Source organism: Salmo salar, chromosome ssa15 (genome assembly GCF_905237065.1).
Source record: "Salmo salar chromosome ssa15, Ssal_v3.1, whole genome shotgun sequence".
Lineage (NCBI taxonomy): Eukaryota > Metazoa > Chordata > Actinopteri > Salmoniformes > Salmonidae > Salmo > Salmo salar.
The window spans coordinates 107,690,180-107,713,400 of record NC_059456.1 but is presented as its reverse complement, the minus strand read 5'-3'; the positions used below and the strand labels follow the sequence as shown (position 1 = coordinate 107,713,400).

General features: G+C 45.0%; 1 protein-coding gene across 1 annotated transcript in view; it reads left to right on the top strand.

Moving 5' to 3' along the window:
* LOC123727321 (uncharacterized) overlaps window positions 1-23,221 on the top strand; it is a 37,840-nt gene that overhangs the window by 279 nt on the left and 14,340 nt on the right. The window contains exons 2-6 of the mRNA XM_045696116.1: window positions 233-439; window positions 11,845-11,920; window positions 19,291-19,364; window positions 22,361-22,450; window positions 22,741-22,850. Of these exons, the coding sequence (XP_045552072.1) occupies window positions 242-439; window positions 11,845-11,920; window positions 19,291-19,364; window positions 22,361-22,450; window positions 22,741-22,850 (548 nt within the window). The 5' untranslated portion in view covers window positions 233-241. The remainder of the gene's footprint in view (window positions 1-232; window positions 440-11,844; window positions 11,921-19,290; window positions 19,365-22,360; window positions 22,451-22,740; window positions 22,851-23,221) is intronic.

The following is a 23,221-nucleotide window of genomic DNA, read 5'->3' as shown; positions in this document are numbered from 1 at the left end:
GTTTTGTCATACGCGTGGTATACTGTCTGATATACCACGGCTGTCAGCCAATCAGCATTCAGGGCTCGAACCACCCAGTTTATAATATATTATAGACCTATAATAGATGTAAAACTAGAAAATGATATTTTCTCCAATAAATTTTATTGGTAGTGGAAGAAGTAGTAGTTGTTTTTACAGTAGTAAATAGTACTATTGATTGTAGTAGCTAGTAACATGTGACTGTCCATAGGGTTTCTCCATGGGTTCTTCAGGGGATGACTGTGGTGGGGACGGTGGAAAGGCCCCGGGGCCGCTAGGGGGGGGGCTGGGGGCCGGTCCTGAGGACCCAGAACAGAGAGAGCTGATGGAGTACAGACCGGACCTTCTGGATCAGAACCAACGACCTTCCAACATCATCATGTTACGCATGCTGCCACCCAACGCTACCGCCAACGAGGTGTGTGGTGTTGGAGGAGGGGGGAGAGGGGAGGGGAGGGAGGGGGAAGGGGGAGGTGGGGAGGGAGAGGAGGGGGAGGGAGAGGAGGGGAGGAGGGGAGGGGGAGAGGGGAGAGGGGAGGGGGAGAGGAGAGGAGAGGAGGGGAGGAGAGGAGGAGAGGAGGGGAGGGGAGGGGAAGGGGGGAGAGGAGAGGGGTGGAGGGGTGGAGGGGAGGGAGAGGAGGGGGAGGGAGGGGGAGGAGAGGGGAGGGAGGGAAGGGGGGAGAGGGGTGGAGAAGAAGGGAGAGGAGAGGAGGGGGGAGGTGGGAAGGGAAGAGGAGAGGAGGGGAAGGGAGAGGAGGAGAGGAGGGAGGGGAAGATGGAGGGAGAGGAGAGGAGGGGACGGGAAGGGAGAGGGGGAGGGGAAGGGAGAGGAGAGAGGGAACGGGAAGGGAGGGGGAGGGGAAGGGAATGGGGGGGAGGGAGAGGACTATTGGCTGATCGCAACAACAGGGGAGATGGGTAACAACTGTGCATGTTCTCGCTCGTGGGGCAAATTCCGTGACGTATATGCCCTTATTTGGTGCTTGACGTCACAGAGGCCAGTTTTACTGGGGGGAGAAGGAGCTGGAGTCTCCTAAAGTCAGTTCAGAAAAGTGTAAATCCGAAGAGACAGCAGCGAGAGCAAGCTGGTGTTCTGCAGGGAAGAAGGCACAGCATGAAACAACATGTCACTGTTTGCTGTTGAAAGATAGACAGCTGCAGAAGATGGCAAGTAGCAATAAAAACAGTAATTATAATGTAAACACTCCTACAGCCACTCTTAATAATAACAATAAAAACAGTAAATATAATGTAAACACTCCTACAGCCACTCTTAATAATAACAATAAAAACAGTAAATATAATGTTAACACTCCTACAGCCACTCTTAATAATAACAATAAAAACAGTAAATATAATGTTAATACTCCTACAGCCAATGTGTGTAGTAACCTAAGCACTTCATGGACAATGTTCTACGAAAGAGAGATATATATATATATATATATACGATGGGAAATGATAGGACCAATACCCAGAAAGCTGTTCCTTCCTGTGTCCCCGTGTTCCTTCCTGTTTCCCCGTGTTCCTTCCTGTTTCCCCGTGTTCCTTCCTGTGTCCCCGTGTTCCTTCCTGTGTCCCCGTGTTCCTTCCTGTGTCCCCGTGTTCCTTCCTGTGTCCCCGTGTTCCTTCCTGTGTCCCCGTGTTCCTTCCTGTTTCCCCGTGTTCCTTCCTGTGTCCCCGTGTTCCTTCCTGTGTCCCCGTGTTCCTTCCTGTGTCCCCGTGTTCCTTCCTGTGTCCCCGTGAACTGTATGTGTTGCCATTGCCGACTACAGAGGTGCTTTGCAGAAGAGTGCGTGTGTCTGATCAGTGGATGTGATTGTGTTGTAACTGTCGTGTCTTTGGCTATGCCGGATTAAGTGATATGACATGCTAACTTATAAAATGATTTCTCTGTAATTAATATTACCTGATTAAGCTAATCATGTAAATGTAATTAACTAGAAAGTCGGGGCACCACGGAAGAACGTTTATAGAGCCGTTATCTTCCGAATAAACTCTTAAAATACTTTGTAATATTTTACATCGATAGCAGTCAATATTAACCCTTGTCTTATTTTCAGTCTCATAATGAAAGTTGTAAATTCTTGGCTATCTTCACGAACCCTGGCTAACAAGTTGAATCAGCAATACAAAATTGGGTTTAATTATTTATTTACTAAATACCTAAACTAATCACACAGAATACAAATGATGTCATACAGAAAACGTCCTGGTGGACGGAACCTGTATCATGGCTGGTTACACAAAGGAAAGGGGGTTGGGCTTGAATGAAAGAGCGGGAAGATTTAGGAACAGAGAAACAGCAGCTATGCTATCGTAAATACATTATCTTATGCATTACTAAATTACCGCCCATTTGGAAAAGGAAAATGCAATAAATATTTACTCTGAGCTGCGCTTCGGTAGGTTGGTCGTAGATGCTGGCCGGGTTGGCCAACAGATCTTCCTGTAAACTCTTAAGAATGTCTCTGGTGGTAAATTGGATACGTGGTGGTATCTTCGTCCGTCTGTTAGACTGGATCCGTCGTCCGTCCTTTCCTAGCCCACGTCTACAGCGGCTAGGAAGTATCACTTCTGTAGTGCATAAGCTCAAAGTTCATACCATTCGCCACCAAAGCTCACGCCGAGGTTGGCTTAGTTCTGTCCTTGACATGTGTGTCCTTCTAACGTAGAGGCTGCAGACCTCACGTACTGGAACAACCTGGTTATCTTTTCGTCAAAGGCTTATATAGTGGAGAGGGGGGAAGGATGTGTTTCATCGTTTATAACCCCTCCTCTTCACAGGGGTGGGCCACTGATCAAGCAGGGCACTTTCCTTATGAAAACCCAAATCTCTCATTTGGAAGCTAAAATTACATTTCATCTCCTAACAAACAATTTCAATATCAAACATTTCAATTGCATAACAATTCCATGTTACTCTGATAACTAGAGGGTGTATACTTTCTCAGGTACAGTTTATGTCGTCCTGTCATCAGTCATAATGTCTCAGATGACAACCGAACTGACATACATACTCATTACGTTCCCAAGCATATTTCCAACTGGTTTTATTACCAAAATATGGTTCCTTTTCCCCATTTGTTTGATGTTCCCAGACTCTCTATATTTAACACAGGCTATTCAAGTCCTTCAGTAGGGTCAGAGAGGGGAAGGGAGAAAGGTATTTATGGGGGGGGGTCATAAACCTTACCCACAGGCCAACGTCATGACATAACCATTCCACCGTAGCATTTAGGCGTAACACTTGGCGCTCTACCGGTTAGCGTATGTACCCTGTCGTTATGACAAGGGGGTTGAGGAGAATTGGAATAGACAGTTACTGTGTCATTTTACATTGGAATAGACAGTTACTGTGTAATCTACATTGGAATAGACAGTTACTGTGTAATCTACATTGGAATAGACAGTTACTGTGTAATCTACATTGGAATAGACAGTTACTGTGTCATCTACATTGGAATAGACAGTTACTGTGTCATTTTACATTGGAATAGACAGTTACTGTGTAATCTACATTGGAATAGACAGTTACTGTGTAATCTACATTGGAATAGACAGTTACTGTGTCATTTTACATTGGAATAGACAGTTACTGTGTAATCTACATTGGAATAGACAGTTACTGTGTAATCTACATTGGAATAGACAGTTACTGTGTAATCTACATTGGAATAGACAGTTACTGTGTAATCTACATTGGAATAGACAGTTACTGTGTCATCTACATTGGAATAGACAGTGTAATCTACATTGGAATAGACAGTTACTGTGTAATCTACATTGGAATAGACAGTTACTGTGTAATCTACATTGGAATAGACAGTTACTGTGTCATCTACATTGGAATAGACAGTTACTGTGTCATTTTACATTGGAATAGACAGTTACTGTGTAATCTACATTGGAATAGACAGTTACTGTGTAATCTACATTGGAATAGACAGTTACTGTGTAATCTACATTGGAATAGACAGTTACTGTGTAATCTACATTGGAATAGACAGTTACTGTGTCATCTACATTGGAATAGACAGTTACTGTGTCATTTTACATTGGAATAGACAGTTACTGTGTAATCTACATTGGAATAGACAGTTACTGTGTAATCTACATTGGAATAGACAGTTACTGTGTAATCTACATTGGAATAGACAGTTACTATTAATAGACAGTGTAATCTACATTGGAATAGACAGTTACTGTGTAATCTACATTGGAATAGACAGTTACTGTGTAATCTACATTGGAATAGACAGTTACTGTGTAATCTACATTGGAATAGACAGTTACTGTGTAATCTACATTGGAATAGACAGTTACTGTGTAATCTACATTGGAATAGACAGTTACTGTGTAATCTACATTGGAATAGACAGTGTAATCTACATTGGAATAGACAGTTACTGTGTCATCTACATTGGAATAGACAGTTACTGTGTCATTTTACATTGGAATAGACAGTTACTGTGTAATCTACATTGGAATAGACAGTTACTGTGTAATCTACATTGGAATAGACAGTTACTGTGTAATCTACATTGGAATAGACACTTACTGTGTAATCTACATTGGAATAGACAGTTACTGTGTAATCTACATTGGAATAGACAGTTACTGTGTCATCTACATTGGAATAGACAGTTACTGTGTCATTTTACATTGGAATAGACAGTTACTGTGTAATCTACATTGGAATAGACAGTTACTGTGTAATCTACATTGGAATAGACAGTTACTGTGTAATCTACATTTGAATAGACAGTTACTGTGTAATCTACATTGGAATAGACAGTTACTGTGTAATCTACATTGGAATAGACAGTTACTGTGTAATCTACATTGGAATAGACAGTGTAATCTACATTGGAATAGACAGTTACTGTGTAATCTACATTGGAATAGACAGTTACTGTGTAATCTACATTGGAATAGACAGTTACTGTGTCATCTACATTGGAATAGACAGTTACTGTGTCATTTTACATTGGAATAGACAGTTACTGTGTAATCTACATTGGAATAGACAGTTACTGTGTCATTTTACATTGGAATAGACAGTTACTGTGTAATCTACATTGGAATAGACAGTTACTGTGTCATTTTACATTGGAATAGACAGTTACTGTGTAATCTACATTGGAATAGACAGTTACTGTGTAATCTACATTGGAATAGACAGTTACTGTGTAATCTACATTGGAATAGACAGTTACTGTGTAATCTACATTGGAATAGACAGTTACTGTGTAATCTACATTGGAATAGACAGTTACTGTGTAATCTACATTGGAATAGACAGTTACTGTGTAATCTACATTGGAATAGACAGTTACTGTGTCATTTTACATTGGAATAGACAGTTACTGTGTAATCTACATTGGAATAGACAGTTACTGTGTAATCTACATTGGAATAGACAGTTACTGTGTAATCTACATTGGAATAGACTGGGGGGTTCATGTATTATTTGACCTACTGATCGTTTCTCCCTGTCTCATTAACATATCTGCTACTCATTAACATAGCTGCTGCTCATTAACATAGCTGCTGCTCATTAACATAGCTGCCGCTCATTAACATAGCTGCCACTCATTAACATAGCTGCTACTCATTAACATAGCTGCTACTCATTAACATAGCTGCTACTCATTAACATAGCTGCTGCTCATTAACATAGCTGCTACTCATTAACAGCCTGCGAGTTACCAGACATGCAGTTCTCTGCTAAGGTGCAAACTTTGGAAGGCTGATGGAGGGCTGATGGAAGGCTGATGGAAGGCTGATAGAAGGCTGATGGAGGGCTGATGGAGGGCTGATGGAGAGCTGATGGAAGGCTGATGGAGAGCTGATGGAAGGCTGATGGAGGGCTGATGGAAGGCTGATGGAAGGCTGATAGAAGGCTGATGGAAGGCTGATGGAGGGCTGATGGAAGGCTGATGGAGGGCTGATGGAAGGCTGATGGAGAGCTGATGGAAGGCTGATGGAAGGCTGATGGAGGGCTGATGGAAGGCTGATGGAGGGCTGATGGAGGGCTGATGGAAGGCTGATAGAAGGCTGATGGAAGGATGATGGAAGGCTGATGGAAGGCTGATGGAGGGCTGATGGAGGGCTGATGGAGGGCTGATGGAAGGCTGATGGAAGGCTGATGGAGGGCTGATGGAAGGCTGATGGAGGGCTGATGGAAGGCTGATAGAGGGCTGATGGAGGGCTGATGGAAGGCTGATGGAGAGCTGATGGAAGGCTGATGGAGGGCTGATGGAAGGCTGATGGAAGGCTGATAGAAGGCTGATGGAAGGCTGATGGAGGGCTGATGGAAGGCTGATGGAGGGCTGATGGAAGGCTGATGGAGGGCTGATGGAGGGCTGATGGAAGGCTGATGGAGAGCTGATGGAAGGCTGATGGAGGGCTGATGGAAGGCTGATGGAAGGCTGATAGAAGGCTGATGGAAGGCTGATGGAGGGCTGATGGAAGGCTGATGGAGAGCTGATGGAAGGCTGATGGAGGGCTGATGGAAGGCTGATAGAAGGCTGATGGAAGGATGATGGAAGGCTGATGGAAGGCTGATAGAGGGCTGATGGAGGGCTGATGGAAGGCTGATGGAGGGCTGATGGAGGGCTGATGGAGGGCTGATGGAGGGCTGATGGAGGGCTGATGGAGGGCTGATGGAAGGCTGATGGAGGGCTGATGGAAGGCTGATGGAGGGCTGATGGAAGGCTGATGGAGGGCTGATGGAAGGCTGATGGAGAGCTGATGGAAGGCTGATGGAGGGCTGATAGAGGGCTGATGGAGGGCTGATGGAAGGCTGATAGAAGGCTGATGGAGGGCTGATGGAGGGCTGATGGAGGGCTGATGGAGGGCTGATGGAGGGCTGATGGAAGGCTGATGGAGGGCTGATGGAGGGCTGATGGAGGGCTGATGGAGGGCTGATGGAAGGCTGATAGAAGGCTGATGGAGGGCTGATGGAGGGCTGATGGAGGGCTGATTGAGGGCTGATGGAAGGCTGATTGAGGGCTGATGGAGGGCTATTCAGAGTCAAATCAAATCCAATGTTATCTCATGTGCTGAATACAACAGGAGTAATAGACCTCACAGTGAAATGCTGAATACAACAGGTGTAGTAGACCTTACAGTGAAATGCTGAATACAACAGGTGTAGTAGACCTCACAGTGAAATGCTGAATACAACAGGTGTAGTAGACCTCACAGTGAAATGCTGAATACAACAGGTGTAGTAGACCTCACAGTGAAATGCTGAATACAACAGGTGTAGTAGACCTCACAGTGAAATGCTGAATACAACAGGTGTAGTGGACCTCACAGTGAAATGCTGAATACAACAGGTGTAGTAGACCTCACAGTGAAATGCTGAATACAACAGGTGTAGTGGACCTCACAGTGAAATGCTGAATACAACAGGTGTAGTAGACCTCACAGTGAAATGCTGAATACAACAGGTGTAGTAGACCTTACAGTGAAATGCTGAATACAACAGGTGTAGTAGACCTTACAGTGAAATGCTGAATACAACAGGTGTAGTAGACCTCACAGTGAAATGCTGAATACAACAGGTGTAGTAGACCTCACAGTTAAATGCTGAATACAACAGGTGTGGTAGACCTCACAGTGAAATGCTGAATACAACAGGTGTAGTAGACCTTACAGTGAAATACTGAATACAACAGGTGTAGTAGACCTCACAGTGAAATGCTGAATACAACAGGTGTAGTAGACCTCACAGTGAAATGCTGAATACAACAGGTGTAGTAGACCTCACAGTGAAATGCTGAATACAACAGGTGTCGTAGACCTCACAGTGAAATGCTGAATACAACAGGTGTAGTAGACCTCACAGTGAAATGCTGAATACAACAGGTGTAGTAGACCTTACAGTGAAATGCTGAATACAACAGGTGTAGTAGACCTTACAGTGAAATGCTGAATACAACAGGTGTAGTAGACCTTACAGTGAAATGCTGAATACAACAGGTGTAGTAGACCTCACAGTGAAATGCTGAATACAACAGGTGTAGTAGACCTCACAGTGAAATGCTGAATACAACAGGTGTAGTAGACCTCACAGTGAAATGCTGAATACAACAGGTGTAGTAGACCTCACAGTGAAATGCTGAATACAACAGGTGTAGTAGACCTCACAGTGAAATGCCCTGAATAACCAACAGGTGTAGTAGACCTCACAGAAATGCTGAATACAACAGGTGTAGTAGACCTTACAGTGAAATGCTGAATACAACAGGTGTAGTAGACCTTACAGTGAAATGCTGAATACAACAGGTGTAGTAGACCTTACAGTGAAATGCTGAATACAACAGGTGTAGTAGACCTCACAGTGAAATGCTGAATACAACAGGTGTAGTAGACGTTACAGTGAAATGCTGGAGTACAACAGGGTGTAGTAGACCTCACAGTGAAATGCTGAATACAACAGGTGTAGTAGACCTCACAGTGAAATGCTGAATACAACAGGTGTAGGTAGACCTCACAGTGAAATGCTGAATACAACAGGTGTAGTAGACCTTACAGTGAAATGCTGAATACAACAGGTGTAGTAGACCTCACAGTGAAATGCTGAATACAACAGGTGTAGTAGACCTCACAGTGAAATGCTGAATACAACAGGTGTAGTAGACCTTACAGTGAAATGCTGAATACAACAGGTGTAGTAGACCTCACAGTGAAATGCTGAATACAACAGGTGTAGTAGACCTCACAGTGAAATGCTGAATACAACAGGTGTAGACCTCACAGTGAAATGCTGAATACAACAGGTGTAGGTAGACCTCACAGTGAAATGCTGAATACAACAGGTGTCGTAGACCTCACAGTGAAATGCTGAATACAACAGGTGTAGTAGACCTCACAGTGAAATGCTGAATACAACAGGTGTAGTAGACCTCACAGTGAAATGCTGAATACAACAGGTGTAGTAGACCTCACAGTGAAATGCTGAATACAACAGGTGTAGTAGACCTCACAGTGAAATGCTGAATACAACAGGTGTAGTAGACCTTACAGTGAAATGCTGAATACAACAGGTGTAGTAGACCTTACCGTGAAATGCTGAATACAACAGGTGTAGTAGACCTTACAGTGAAATGCTGAATACAACAGGTGTAGTAGACCTCACAGTGAAATGCTGAATACAACAGGTGTAGTAGACCTTACAGTGAAATGCTGAATACAACAGGTGTAGTAGACCTTACAGTGAAATGCTGAATACAACAGGTGTAGTAGACCTTACAGTGAAATGCTGAATACAACAGGTGTAGTAGACCTCACAGTGAAATGCTGAATACAACAGGTGTAGTAGACCTCACAGTGAAATGCTGAATACAACAGGTGTAGTAGACCTCACAGTGAAATGCTGAATACAACAGGTGTAGTAGACCTCACAGTGAAATGCTGAATACAACAGGTGTAGTAGACCTCACAGTGAAATGCTGAATACAACAGGTGTAGTAGACCTCACAGTGAAATGCTGAATACAACAGGTGTAGTAGACCTCACAGTGAAATGCTGAATACAACAGGTGTAGTAGACCTTACAGTGAAATGCTGAATACAACAGGTGTAGTAGACCTTACCGTGAAATGCTGAATACAACAGGTGTAGTAGACCTCACAGTGAAATGCTGAATACAACAGGTGTAGTAGACCTCACAGTGAAATGCTGAATACAACAGGTGTAGTAGACCTCACAGTGAAATGCTGAATACAACAGGTGTAGTAGACCTCACAGTGAAATGCTGAATACAACAGGTGTAGTAGACCTCACAGTGAAATGCTGAATACAAGCCCTTAATAACCAACAATGCAGTTCAAGAAATAGAGTTAACAAAATATTTACTTAATAAAATGAAGTACATTTTTAAAATAAAAAGTAACACAATAAAATAACAATAACTAGGCTATATACAGGGTATTACGGTACAGAGTCAATGTGGAGGCTATATACAGGGTGTTACGGTACAGAGTCAATGTGGAGGCTATATACAGGGTATTACGGTACAGAGTCAATGTGGAGGCTATATACAGGGGGGGGTACCGGTACAGAGTCAATGTGGAGGCTATATACAGGGTGTTATGGTACAGAGTCAATGTGGAGGCTATATACAGGGGTACCGGTACAGAGTCAATGTGGAGGCTATATACAGGGGGTACCGGTACAGAGTCAATGTGGAGGCTATATACAGGGGGTACCGGTACAGAGTCAATGTGGAGGCTATATACAGGGTATTACGGTACAGAGTCAATGTGGAGGCTATATACAGGGGGTACCGGTCCAGAGTCAATGTGGAGGCTATATACAGAGGGTACCGGTCCAGAGTCAATGTGGAGGCTATATACAGAGGGTACCGGTACAGAGTCAATGTGGAGGCTATATACAGGGTATTACGGTACAGAGTCAATGTGGAGGCTATATACAGGGTGTTACGGTACAGAGTCAATGTGGAGGCTATATACAGGGTATTACGGTACAGAGTCAATGTGGAGGCTATATACAGGGGGTACCGGTACAGAGTCAATGTGGAGGCTATATACAGGGGGTACCGGTACAGAGTCAATGTGGAGGCTATATACAGGGGGTACCGGTACAGAGTCAATGTGGAGGCTATATACAGGGTATTACGGTACAGAGTCAATGTGGAGGCTATATACAGGGTATTACGGTACAGAGTCAATGTGGAGGCTATATACAGGGTATTACGGTACAGAGTCAATGTGGAGGCTATACAGGGGGTACCGGTACAGAGTCAATGTGGAGGCTATATACAGAGGGTACTGGTACAGAGTCAATGTGGAGGCTATATACAGGGGGTACCGGTACAGAGTCAATGTGGAGGCTATATACAGGGTATTACGGTACAGAGTCAATGGGGAGGCTATATACGGGGTATTAGGTACAGAGTCAATGTGGAGGCTATATACAGGGGGTACTGGTACAGAGTCAATGTGGAGGCTATATACAGGGGGTACCGGTACAGAGTCAATGTGGAGGCTATATACAGGGGGCACCGGTACAGAGTCAATGTGGAGGCTATATACAGAGGGTACCGGGACAGAGTCAATGTGGAGGCTATATACAGGGGGTACCGGTACAGAGTCAATGTGGAGGCTATATACAGGGGGTACCGGTCCAGAGTCAATGTGGAGGCTATATACAGGGGGTACCGGTACAGAGGTAACATGTACATGTAGGTACGGGTGAAGTGATTATGCATAGGTAATAAACAGCGAGTAGCAGCAGTGTACAAAACAAATGGGGAGGGGGGGTCAATGTAAACAGTCCGGTGGCCATTTTATTAATTGTTCAGCTGTCTGATGTCTTGGGGGTAGAAACTGTTAAGGAGCATTTTGGACCCAGACTTGGCGCTCCGGTACCGCTTGCCGTGTGGTAGCAGAGAGAACAGTCTATGACTGGGGTGTCTGGAGTCTAAACATGACTAGTTTAAAACAGACTAGTTTAAAACATTACTAATCACTGTCTATTTTAGATCAGACTAGTTTAAAACAGACTAGTTTAAAACAGACTAGTTTAAAACATTACTAATCGCTGTCTATTTTAGATCAGACTAGTTTAAAACAGACTAGTTTAAAACAGACTAGTTTAAAACAGACTAGTTTAAAACATTACTAATCGCTGTCTATGACAAATTATCCAATGGATTATTATCGTTTTCTGGTAAAAACAAAACAACAACATATGTTTAAGAGTAGTGGTGCAGTTTCTCCGTTACTCAGTGTGTGTGTGTGTGTGTGTGTGTGTGTGTGTGTGTGTGTGTGTGTGTGTGTGTGTGTAGATACGTGCTCAGCTCCAGGACCAGCGGATTGATCCAACAGAGGTTCTGATTCGCCTGATGAGGAACAAGTCTTCAGGTGAGACTGATACTGAGCTCTCTGTCTCTCTCTCTCTGTCTCTGTCTCTCTCTCTGTCTCTCTCTCTCTCTCTCTCTCTCTCTGTCTCTCTCTCTCTCTCTCTCTCTCTCTCTCTCTCTCTCTCTCTCTCTCTCTCTCTCTCTCTCTCTCTCTCTCTCTCTCTCTCTCTCTCTCTCTCTCCCTCACACTCTCTCTCTCTCTCTCTCTCTCTCTCTCTCTCTCTCTCTCTCTCTCTCTCTCTCTCCCCCCAGCTCTCTACCCTCCTGGTAACTAGTACCCTACACGACACAACACCCTCCTGGTAACTAGTACCCTACACGACATAACACCCTCCTGGTAACTAGTACCCTACATAACACCCTCCTGGTAACTAGTACCCTACATGACATAACACCCTCCTGGTAACTAGTACCCTACATGACATAACACCCTCCTGGTAACTAGTACCCTACATAACACCCTCCTGATAACTAGTACCCTACATAACACCCTCCTGGTAACTAGTACCCTACACGACATAACACCCTCCTGGTAACTAGTACCCTACATAACACCCTCCTGGTAACTAGTACCCTACATAACACCCTCCTGGTAACTAGTACCCTACATAACATAACACCCTCCTGGTAACTAGTACCCTACATAACACCCTCCTGGTAACTAGTACCCTACATGACATAACACCCTCCTGGTAACTAGTACCCTACACGACATAACACCCTCCTGATAACTAGTACCCTACATAACACCCTCCTGGTAACTAGTACCCTACACGACACAACACCCTCCTGGTAACTAGTACCCTACATAACACCCTCCTGGTAACTAGTACCCTACATGACATAACACCCTCCTGGTAACTAGTACCCTACATAACACCCTCCTGGTAACTAGTACCCTACACGACACAACACCCTCCTGGTAACTAGTACCCTACACGACATAACACCCTCCTGATAACTAGTACCCTACAAGACATAACACCCTCCTGGTAACTAGTACCCTACATAACACCCTCCTGGTAACTAGTACCCTACACGACACAACACCCTCCTGGTAACTAGTACCCTACAAGACATAACACCCTCCTGATAACTAGTACCCTACATAACACCCTCCTGATAACTAGTACCCTACACGACACAACACCCTCCTGGTAACTAGTACCCTACATAACACCCTCCTGGTAACTAGTACCCTACATAACACCCTCCTGGTAACTAGTACCCTACATAACACCCTCCTGGTAACTAGTACCCTACATGACATAACACCCTCCTGGTAACTAGTACCCTACATAACACCCTCCTGGTAACTAGTACCCTACATAACACCCTCCTGGTAACTAGTACCCTACATAACACCCTCCTGGTAACTAGTACCCTACATAACACCCTCCTGGTAACTAGTACCCACATAACACCCTCCTGGTAACTAGTACCCTACATAACACCCTCCTGGTAACTAGTACCCTACATAACACCCTCCTGGTAACTAGTACCCTACATAACACCCTCCTGGTAACTAGTACCCTACATAACACCCTCCTGATAACTAGTACCCTACATAACACCCTCCTGGTAACTAGTACCCTACATAACACCCTCCTGGTAACTAGTACCCTACATAACACCCTCCTGGTAACTAGTACCCTACATAACACCCCTCCTGGTAACTAGTACCCTACATAACATAACACCCTCCTGGTAACTAGTACCCTACACAACATAACACCCTCCTGGTAACTAGTACCCTACACGACACAACACCCTCCCTGGTAACTAGTACCCTACAAGACATAACACCCTCCTGGTAACTAGTACCCTACACGACATAACACCCTCCTGGTAACTAGTACCCTACACGACACAACACCCTCCTGGTAACTAGTACCCTACACGACACAACACCCTCCTGGTAACTAGTACCCTACAAGACATAACACCCTCCTGGTAACTAGTACCCTACACGACATAACACCCTCCTGGTAACTAGTACCCTACACGACATAACACCCTCCTGGTAACTAGTACCCTACATAACACCCTCCTGGTAACTACTACCCTACATGACATAACACCCTCCTGGTAACTAGTACCCCTACACGACATAACACCCTCCTGGTAACTAGTACCCTACATAACACCCTCCTGGTAACTAGTACCCTACAAGACATAACACCCTCCTGATAACTAGTACCCTACATAACACCCTCCTGGTAACTAGTACCCTACATAACACCCTCCTGGTAACTAGTACCCTACATAACACCCTCCTGGTAACTAGTACCCTACACAACATAACACCCTCCTGGTAACTAGTACCCTACACGACACAACACCCTCCTGGTAACTAGTACCCTACAAGACATAACACCCTCCTGGTAACTAGTACCCTACACGACATAACACCCTCCTGGTAACTAGTACCCTACAAGACATAACACCCTCCTGGTAACTAGTACCCTACACGACATAACACCCTCCTGGTAACTAGTACCCTACACGACATAACACCCTCCTGGTAACTAGTACCCTACACGACACAACACCCTCCTGGTAACTAGTACCCTACAAGACATAACACCCTCCTGGTAACTAGTACCCTACACGACATAACACCCTCCTGGTAACTAGTACCCTACACGACATAACACCCTCCTGGTAACTAGTACCCTACACGACATAACACCCTCCTGGTAACTAGTACCCTACAAGACATAACACCCTCCTGGTAACTAGTACCCTACACGACATAACACCCTCCTGGTAACTAGTACCCTACACGACATAACACCCTCCTGGTAACTAGTACCCTACACGACACAACACCCTCCTGGTAACTAGTACCCTACAAGACATAACACCCTCCCCTGGTAACTAGTACCCTACACGACATAACACCCTCCTGGTAACTAGTACCCTACACGACATAACACCCTCCTGGTAACTAGTACCCTACACGACATAACACCCTCCTGGTAACTAGTACCCTACACGACACAACACCCTCCTGGTAACTAGTACCCTACATAACACCCTCCTGGTAACTAGTACCCTACAAGACATAACACCCCTCCTGGTAACTAGTACCCTACACCGACATAACACCCTCCTGGTAACTAGTACCCACATAACACCCTCCTGGTAACTAGTACCCTACATGACATAACACCCTCCTGGTAACTAGTACCCTACACGACATAACACCCTCCTGGTAACTAGTACCCTACATAACACCCTCCTGGTAACTAGTACCCTACAAGACATAACACCCTCCTGATAACTAGTACCCTACATAACACCCTCCTGGTAACTAGTACCCTACAAGACATAACACCCTCCTGATAACTAGTACCCTACACAACACCCTCCTGGTAACTAGTACCCTACATAACACCCTCCTGGTAACTAGTACCCTACATAACACCCTCCTGGTAACTAGTACCCTACATAACACCCTCCTGGTAACTAGTACCCTACACAACACCCTCCCCTGATAACTAGTACCCTACATGACATAACACCCTCCTGGTAACTAGTACCCTACATAACACCCTCCTGGTAACTAGTACCCTACATGACATAACACCCTCCTGGTAACTAGTACCCTACATAACACCCTCCTGATAACTAGTACCCTAAAAGACATAACACCCTCCTGGTAACTAGTACCCTACATAACACCCTCCTGGTAACTAGTACCCTACATGACATAACACCCTCCTGGTAACTAGTACCCTACATAACACCCTCCTGGTAACTAGTACCCTACATGACATAACACCCTCCTGGTAACTAGTACCCTACATAACACCCTCCTGGTAACTAGTACCCTACATAACACCCTCCTGGTAACTAGTACCCTACATAACACCCTCCTGGTAACTAGTACCCTACATAACACCCTCCTGGTAACTAGTACCCTACATAACACCCTCCTGATAACTAGTACCCTACATAACACCCTCCTGGTAACTAGTACCCTACATAACACCCTCCTGGTAACTAGTACCCTACATAACACCCTCCTGGTAACTAGTACCCTACACGACACCCTAACACGACACATGAACGTAACACATGTTATAACAGGCTTATGTTACCACTGGCATGAAGTACTGTCATCATGGTCACACATCACACACGCTAGCCGTGATTTCCTTTCTCTCTCTCTCTCTCTCCCTCTCTCTCTCTCTCTCTCTCTCTCTCTGTCTCTCTCTTCCCTCTCTCTTCTCTTCTCTCTCTCTTCCCTCTCTCTCTCTCTTCTTCCCTCTCTCTCTTTCTCTTTCTCTCTCTCTCTCGCTCTTCTCTCTCTCTCTCTCTCTCGCTCTCTTCCTCTCTCTTTTTCTCCTTTTCCTTGCTCTCACTGGCTAACCACTTTTCTTCTCCATCCCTCCATCCCTCCATCCCTCTCTACTGGGTCTGTGAAAGACAGGGTGTGTGTGTGTTGTGTTGGGAAGCTGTTCTCTGTGTGTAGAGTGAAAGTGTGGATCAACTTGTCAGTTCACTGCTAGCGATAAATATATCCCTGCGCTTCTCTGCCATAGAGGAGCTTGTGTTGAAGTGGGTGTGTTTGTTTTACTCTGCCATAGAGGAGCTTGTGTTGAAGTGGGTGTGTTTGTTTTACTCTGCCCGTAGCGTCACTTTTCTTTGAGATTAGAGACCTTACTCAAAGTGAAGAGTGGTTAGATATCTCTCTCTCTCTCTCTCTCTCTCTCTCTCTCTCTCTCTCTCTCTCTCTGCCCTAATCCCAAATCAACCCCTATTTTATCTGGGGTATTAGTTGGACATTGGGGCCCTACCATTCTACCCCAGTGTATCAGCTATAAACATACCATTTATACCCCAGTGTATCAGCTATAAACCTACCATTTATACCCCAGTGTATCAGCTTATAAACCTCCCATTTATACCCCAGTGTATCAGCTATAAACCTACCATTTATACCCCAGTGTATCAGCTATAAACCTCCCATTTATACCCCAGTGTATCAGCTTATAAACCTCCCATTTATACCCCAGTGTATCAGCTATAAACCTCCATTTATACCCCAGTGTATCAGCTATAAACCTACCATTTATACCCCAGTGTATCAGCTATAAACCTGCCATTTATACCCCAGTGTATCGAGCTATAAATCTACAATTTATACCCCAGTGTATCAGCTATAAACCTACCATTTATACCCCAGTGTATCAGCTATAAACCTACCATTTATACCCCAGTGTATCAGCTATAAACCTCCCATTTATACCCCAGTGTATCAGCTATAAACCTACCATTTATACCCCAGTGTATCAGCTATAAACCTACCATTTATACCCCAGTGTATCAGCTATAAACCTACCATTTATACCCCAGTGTCTCAGCTATAAACCTACCATTTATACCCCAGTTGTATCAGCTATAAACCTACCATTTATACCCCAGTGTATCAGCTATAAACCTACCATTTGTACCCCAGTGTCTCAGCTATAAACCTACCATTTATACCCCAGTGTATCAGCTATAAACCTACCATTTATACCCCAGTGTATCAGCTATAAACCTACCATTTATACCCCAGTGTATCAGCTTATAAACCTACCATTTATACCCCAGTGTATCAGCTATAAACCTACCATTTATACCCCAGTGTATCAGCTATAAACCTACCATTTATACCCCAGTGTATCAGCTATAAACCTACCATTTATACCCCAGTGTATCATCTATAAACATACCATTTATACCCCAGTGTTCCAGCTATAAACCTACCATTGATACACTGGGGTATCAGCTATAAACCTACCATTTATACCCCAGTGTATCAGCTATAAACCTACCATTTATACCCCAGTGTATCAGCTATAAACCTACCATTTCTACCCCAGTGTATCAGCTATAAACCCACCATTTGTACCCCAGTGTATCAGCTATAAACCTACCATTTATACCCCAGTGTATCAGCTATAAACCTACCATTTATACCCCAGTGTATCAGCTATAAACCTACCATTTCTACCCCAGTGTATCAGCTATAAACCTACCATTTATACCCCAGTGTATCAGCTATAAACCTCCCATTTATACCCCAGTGTCTCAGCTATAAACATACCATTTATACCCCAGTGTATCAGCTATAAACCTACCATTTATACCCCAGTGTATCAGCTATAAACCTACCATTTGTACCCCAGTGTATCAGCTATAAACCTACCATTTGTACCCCAGTGTATCAGCTATAAACCTACCATTTATACCCCAGTGTATCAGCTATAAACCTACCATTTCTACCCCAGTGTATCAGCTATAAATCTACCATTTCTACCCCAGTGTATCAGCTATAAATCTACCATTTCTACCCCAGTGTATTAGCTATAAACCTACCATTTCTACCCCAGTGTATCAGCTATAAACCTACCATTTATACCCCAGTGTATCAGCTATAAACCTACCATTTCTACCCCAGTGTATCAGCTATAAACCTACCATTTATACCCCAGTGTATCAGGCTATAAACCTACCATTTATACCCCAGTGTATCAGCTATAAACCTACCATTTATACCCCAGTGTATCAGCTATAAACCTACCATTTATACCCCAGTGTCTCAGCTATAAACCTCCCATTTATACCCCCAGTGTATCAGCTATAAACCTCCCATTTTATACCCCAGTGTATCAGCTATAAACCACCATTTATACCCCAGTGTATCAGCTATAAACCTACCATTTATACCCCAGTGTATCAGCTATAAACCTCCCATTTATACCCCAGTGTATCAGCTATAAACCTACCATTTCTACCCCAGTGTATCAGCTATAAACCTACCATTTATACCCCAGTGTATCAGCTATAAACCTACCATTTATACCCCAGTGTATCAGCTATAAACCTACCATTTATACCCCAGTGTATCAGCTATAAACCTACCATTTATACCCCAGTGTATCAGCTTATAAACCTACCATTTATACCCCAGTGTATCAGCTATAAACCTACCATTTATACCCCAGTGTTCCAGCTATAAACCTACCATTTATACCCCAGTGTCTCAGCTATAAACCTCCCATTTATACCCCAGTGTATCAGCTATAAACCTCCCATTTATACCCCAGTGTATCAGCTATAAACCGACCATTTATACCCCAGTGTATCAGCTTATAAACCTACCATTTATACCCCAGTGTATCAGCTATAAACCTACCATTTCTACCCCAGTGTATATCCCCTTAGGGTCCATTTGGGATCGAAAGCACCCTGTTCTCTTTGTCTCTCTGTCTCTTTATGAAGCACTAACCCCCCCTTCACTGCGTTGATGTTATGTTATGTTGTTGTTGTTATTGTTGGGTTGCCATGGCGCTGGCTGGTTGGCGTGGTGACCAGGTCAGAGCCGTGGATTCGCCTTCGTGGAGTTTAATCACATACAGGAGGCCTGCCGCTGGATGGAGACCAATCAGGTCACTCTAGCAACACACACACACACACACACACACACACACACACACACACACACACACACAAATACACACACACATACATAATCCTGAACATGACACACACACCTGTGTTTTCTGATGCTGATGTGTGTTGGTGTAACTGTATTGACACACCATCGGACTCCCCCAGCCACTCTCTCTCTCTCTCTCGCTCTCGTCTCTCTCTCTCTCTCTCACTCTCTCTCTGTCTCTCACTCTCTCTGTCTCTCTCTGCTCTCTCTCTCTCTCTCTCTCTGTCTCTCTCTACCTCTCTCTCTCTCTGTCTCTCTGTTCTCCCTCTCTCTCTCTCTCTCTCTCTCTCTCATCTCTCTCTCTGTCTCTCACTCTCTCTCTGTCTCTCTGTCTGTCTCTCTCTCTCTGTCTCTCTCTCTGTCACTCTCTCTCTGTCTCTCTCTGTCTCTCTCTCTGTCTCTCTCTACCTCTCTGTCTCTCTGTTCTCTCTCTCTCTCTCTCCTTTTTTATCTTTCAACAGAGGACTTCAACTCACCCCTTTCTCTTCCTCCCCTCCCTCTCGTCCCCAAATCCCTCTTTCTGACACTCTTTTATCCAGTGAGTCCAGTCGTTAGGGGGTGGAGGGTTGGGTGTTTGGTGAGGGGTCAGGAGGGGTAGAGGAGGGTGTAGGGAGGGAGGGACGGGGAGGGGTGGAGGAAGGGAGGGAGGGGTGGAGGAAGGGAGTGAGGGAGGTGTAGGGAGGAGGAGGGTGGAGGGAGGGAGGGTTGGGTGTCTATTCCCTTCTGTGGGATAGGTTCCTGTAACTGCATGACGCCAGTGTTCTTAAATGACACCATTGTTGTTAAATGACACCATTGTTGTTGAATGAAACATGTAACGAATGACACCATTGTTGTTAAATGACACCATTGTTGTTACATGACACCATTGTTGTTAAATGACACCATTGTTGTTAAATGAAACATGTAACTTAATGACACCATTGTTGTTACATGACACCATTGTTGTTGAATGAAACATGTAACTTAATGACACCATTGTTGAATGGAAACATGTAACTTAATGACACCATTGTTGTTAAATGAAACAGTTGTAACTTAATGACACCATTGTTGTTAAATGAAACATGTAACTTAATGACACCATTGTTGTTAAATGAAACATGTAACTTAATGACACCATTGTTGTTAAATGACACCATTGTTGTTAAATGAAACATGTAACTTAATGACACCATTGTTGTTAAATGACACCGTTGTTGTTAAATTTAAGTGGGACTACAGTATCATGACCTAATCAAATGGCGTAGGTGGGAGATATATTTTAGCCACAGACCGTCCCACTCGTGGCACGCCTCACCATTGCTGCGTTGTGAAATATACCGCATATGAATATGGAATGGTAAATACTCTGTTTTTATACTGGCTGCGTTGCCAGGTTGGGGGTTCAGGTTGGCTAACACTGTGACCAGGGTTCCCCCTTAAGGGGGTTGACAAACACAACACTCTCTCTCTCACACACACACACACACACACACACACACACACACACACACACACACACACACACATATAAATGGCTAACAGGGTGGCCGATGGAACACACACATACAGCTCTCCGTCCGTCCCAATTTCCCTTCAGCTGAGAGGTTGCATTTCTCTCTTGTCCTCAATTTTTCTCTCTCTTTCCCTCTCTTCTCACCTCTCTTTCCCTCTCTTCTCACCTCTCTTTCCCTCTCTTCTCACCTCTCTTTCCCTCTCTTCTCACCTCTCTTTCCCTCTCTTCTCACCTCTCCCTCTTCTCACCTCTCTTTCCCTCTCTTCTCACCTCTTTCCCTCTCTTCTCACCTCTCCCTCTCTTCTCACCTCTCCCCTCCCTTTCTTCTCACCTCTCCCTCCCTTTCTTCCTCACCTCTCTTTCCCTCTCTTCTCACCTCTCTTCTCACCTCTCTTTTCCCTCTCTTCTCACCTCTCTTTCCCCTCTCTTCTCTTCTCACCTCTCCCTCTCTTCTCACCTCTCTTTCCCTCTCTTCTCACCTCTCTTTCCCTCTCTTCTCACCTCTCTTTCCCTCTCTTCTCACCTCTCTTCTCCTACCTCTCTTTCCTCTCTTCTCACCTCTCTTTCCCTCTCTTCTCTTCCTCACCTCTCCCTCTCTTCTCACCTGTCTTTCCCTCTCTTCTCACCTGTCTTTCCCTCTCTTCTCACCTCTTTCCCTCTCTTCTCACCTCTCTTTCCCTCTCTTCTCACCTCTCTTCTCACGCTCTTTCCCTCTCTTCTCACCTCTCTTTCCCTCTCTTCTCTTCTCACCTCTCCCTCTCTTCTCACATCTCTTTCCCTCTCTTCTCACCTCTCTTTCCCTCTCTTCTCACCTCTCTTTCCCTCTCTTCTCACCTCTCTTCTCACCTCTCTTTCCCTCTCTTCTCACCTGTCTTTCCCTCTCTTCTCCCCTCTTCCCCTCTCTTCTCACCTCTCCCTCTCTTCTCACCTCTTTCCCCTCTCTTCTCACCTCTCTTTCCCCCACTCTTCTCTCTTTCACTTTGTTTCCCACTCTCTCTCAATTCAATTCAATGGGCTTTATTGGCATGGGAAACATCTCTACTCATTCTGCCCTCTTGTGAGTGGGCTCCTCTCTCTCTAGAATGCTGACCACTTATCTATGATAATCATTCTTTGTTTCTCTCTTTCTCTTTGTCTCTCCCTCTCTCTCTCTCTGCCTGTCTCTCTCTCTCCCTTCTCTCTCTCTCTCTCTCTGCCTATCTCTCCCCTCCCCTCTCTCTCTCTCTGCCTGTCTCTCTCTCTCCCTCTCTCTCTCTCTCTCTGCCTATCTCTCCCTCCCTCTCTCTCTCTCTGCCTGTCTCTCTCTCTCCCTCTCCCTCTCTCTCTCTCCCTCTCTCTCTCTCTCTCTGCCTGTCTCTCTCTCTCTCCCTCTCTCACTTTCCCTCTCTCTGCCTATCTCTCTCTCTCCCCTCTCTCTCTCTGCCTGTCTCTCTCTCTCTCTCTTTCAGAGGGTTCTGTCTATCCTAGGCCAAGAGGGTGTCTACTGCACTACAGTGACCCTAAACCCCGCGCCAATTGAGGACTGGCTCTGTAACAAGGTACAACAGCTAACAACCTCGCTGTGTGTGTGTGTGTTCTCATCTGTTCTCCTTTCTCACTGCTCTCTGTTGCTGTTCTAACAGTGTGGGGTTCAGAACTTCAAGAGGAGAGAAGTGCTTTAAATGTGGTGTTCCCAAATCAGGTAAACATGTGACACGGTGAAGCTAAACCCTACGATAAACATAGACAGATGTGTTTTCCACTGGGATATCCGACCGTGTGTTTGTTACCTTTAGAGGCAGAGCCGAAACTGCCCCAGCTGAGGGAGTTACCTCTGGGTGTGCATCAGAAGGATGGCTTACTGCCCCTCCCTGCCCTCTACCAGCCAGCTGCTACCAACTCTACTGCCGTCACCACTCCCAGGGCCGGGGCTGGGGAGCTGACACCCAGCAGGCTGAGGTGGCCAACGACAGTAAGTCTCTCTCTCTCTCTCTCTCTCTCTCTCTCTCTCTCTCTCTCTCTCTCTCTCTCTCTCTCTCTCTCTCTCTCTCTCTCTCTCTCTCTCTCTCTCTTTCTCTCCCCCTCTCTCTCTCTCTCTCTCTCTCCCTCTCTCCCTCTCTCTCTCTCTCTGTTTCTCTCTCTCTCCTCTCTCTCTCTCTCTCTCTCCTCCTCTCTCTCGTCTCTCTCTCTCTCTCTCTCTCTCTCTCCTCTCTCTCTCTCCTCTCTCTCTCTCTCTCTCTTCTCTCTCTCTCTCTCTCTCTCTCTCTCTCTCTTCTCTCTCTCTCTCTCTCTCCTCTCTCTCTCTCTCTCTCTCTCTTCTCTCTCTCTCC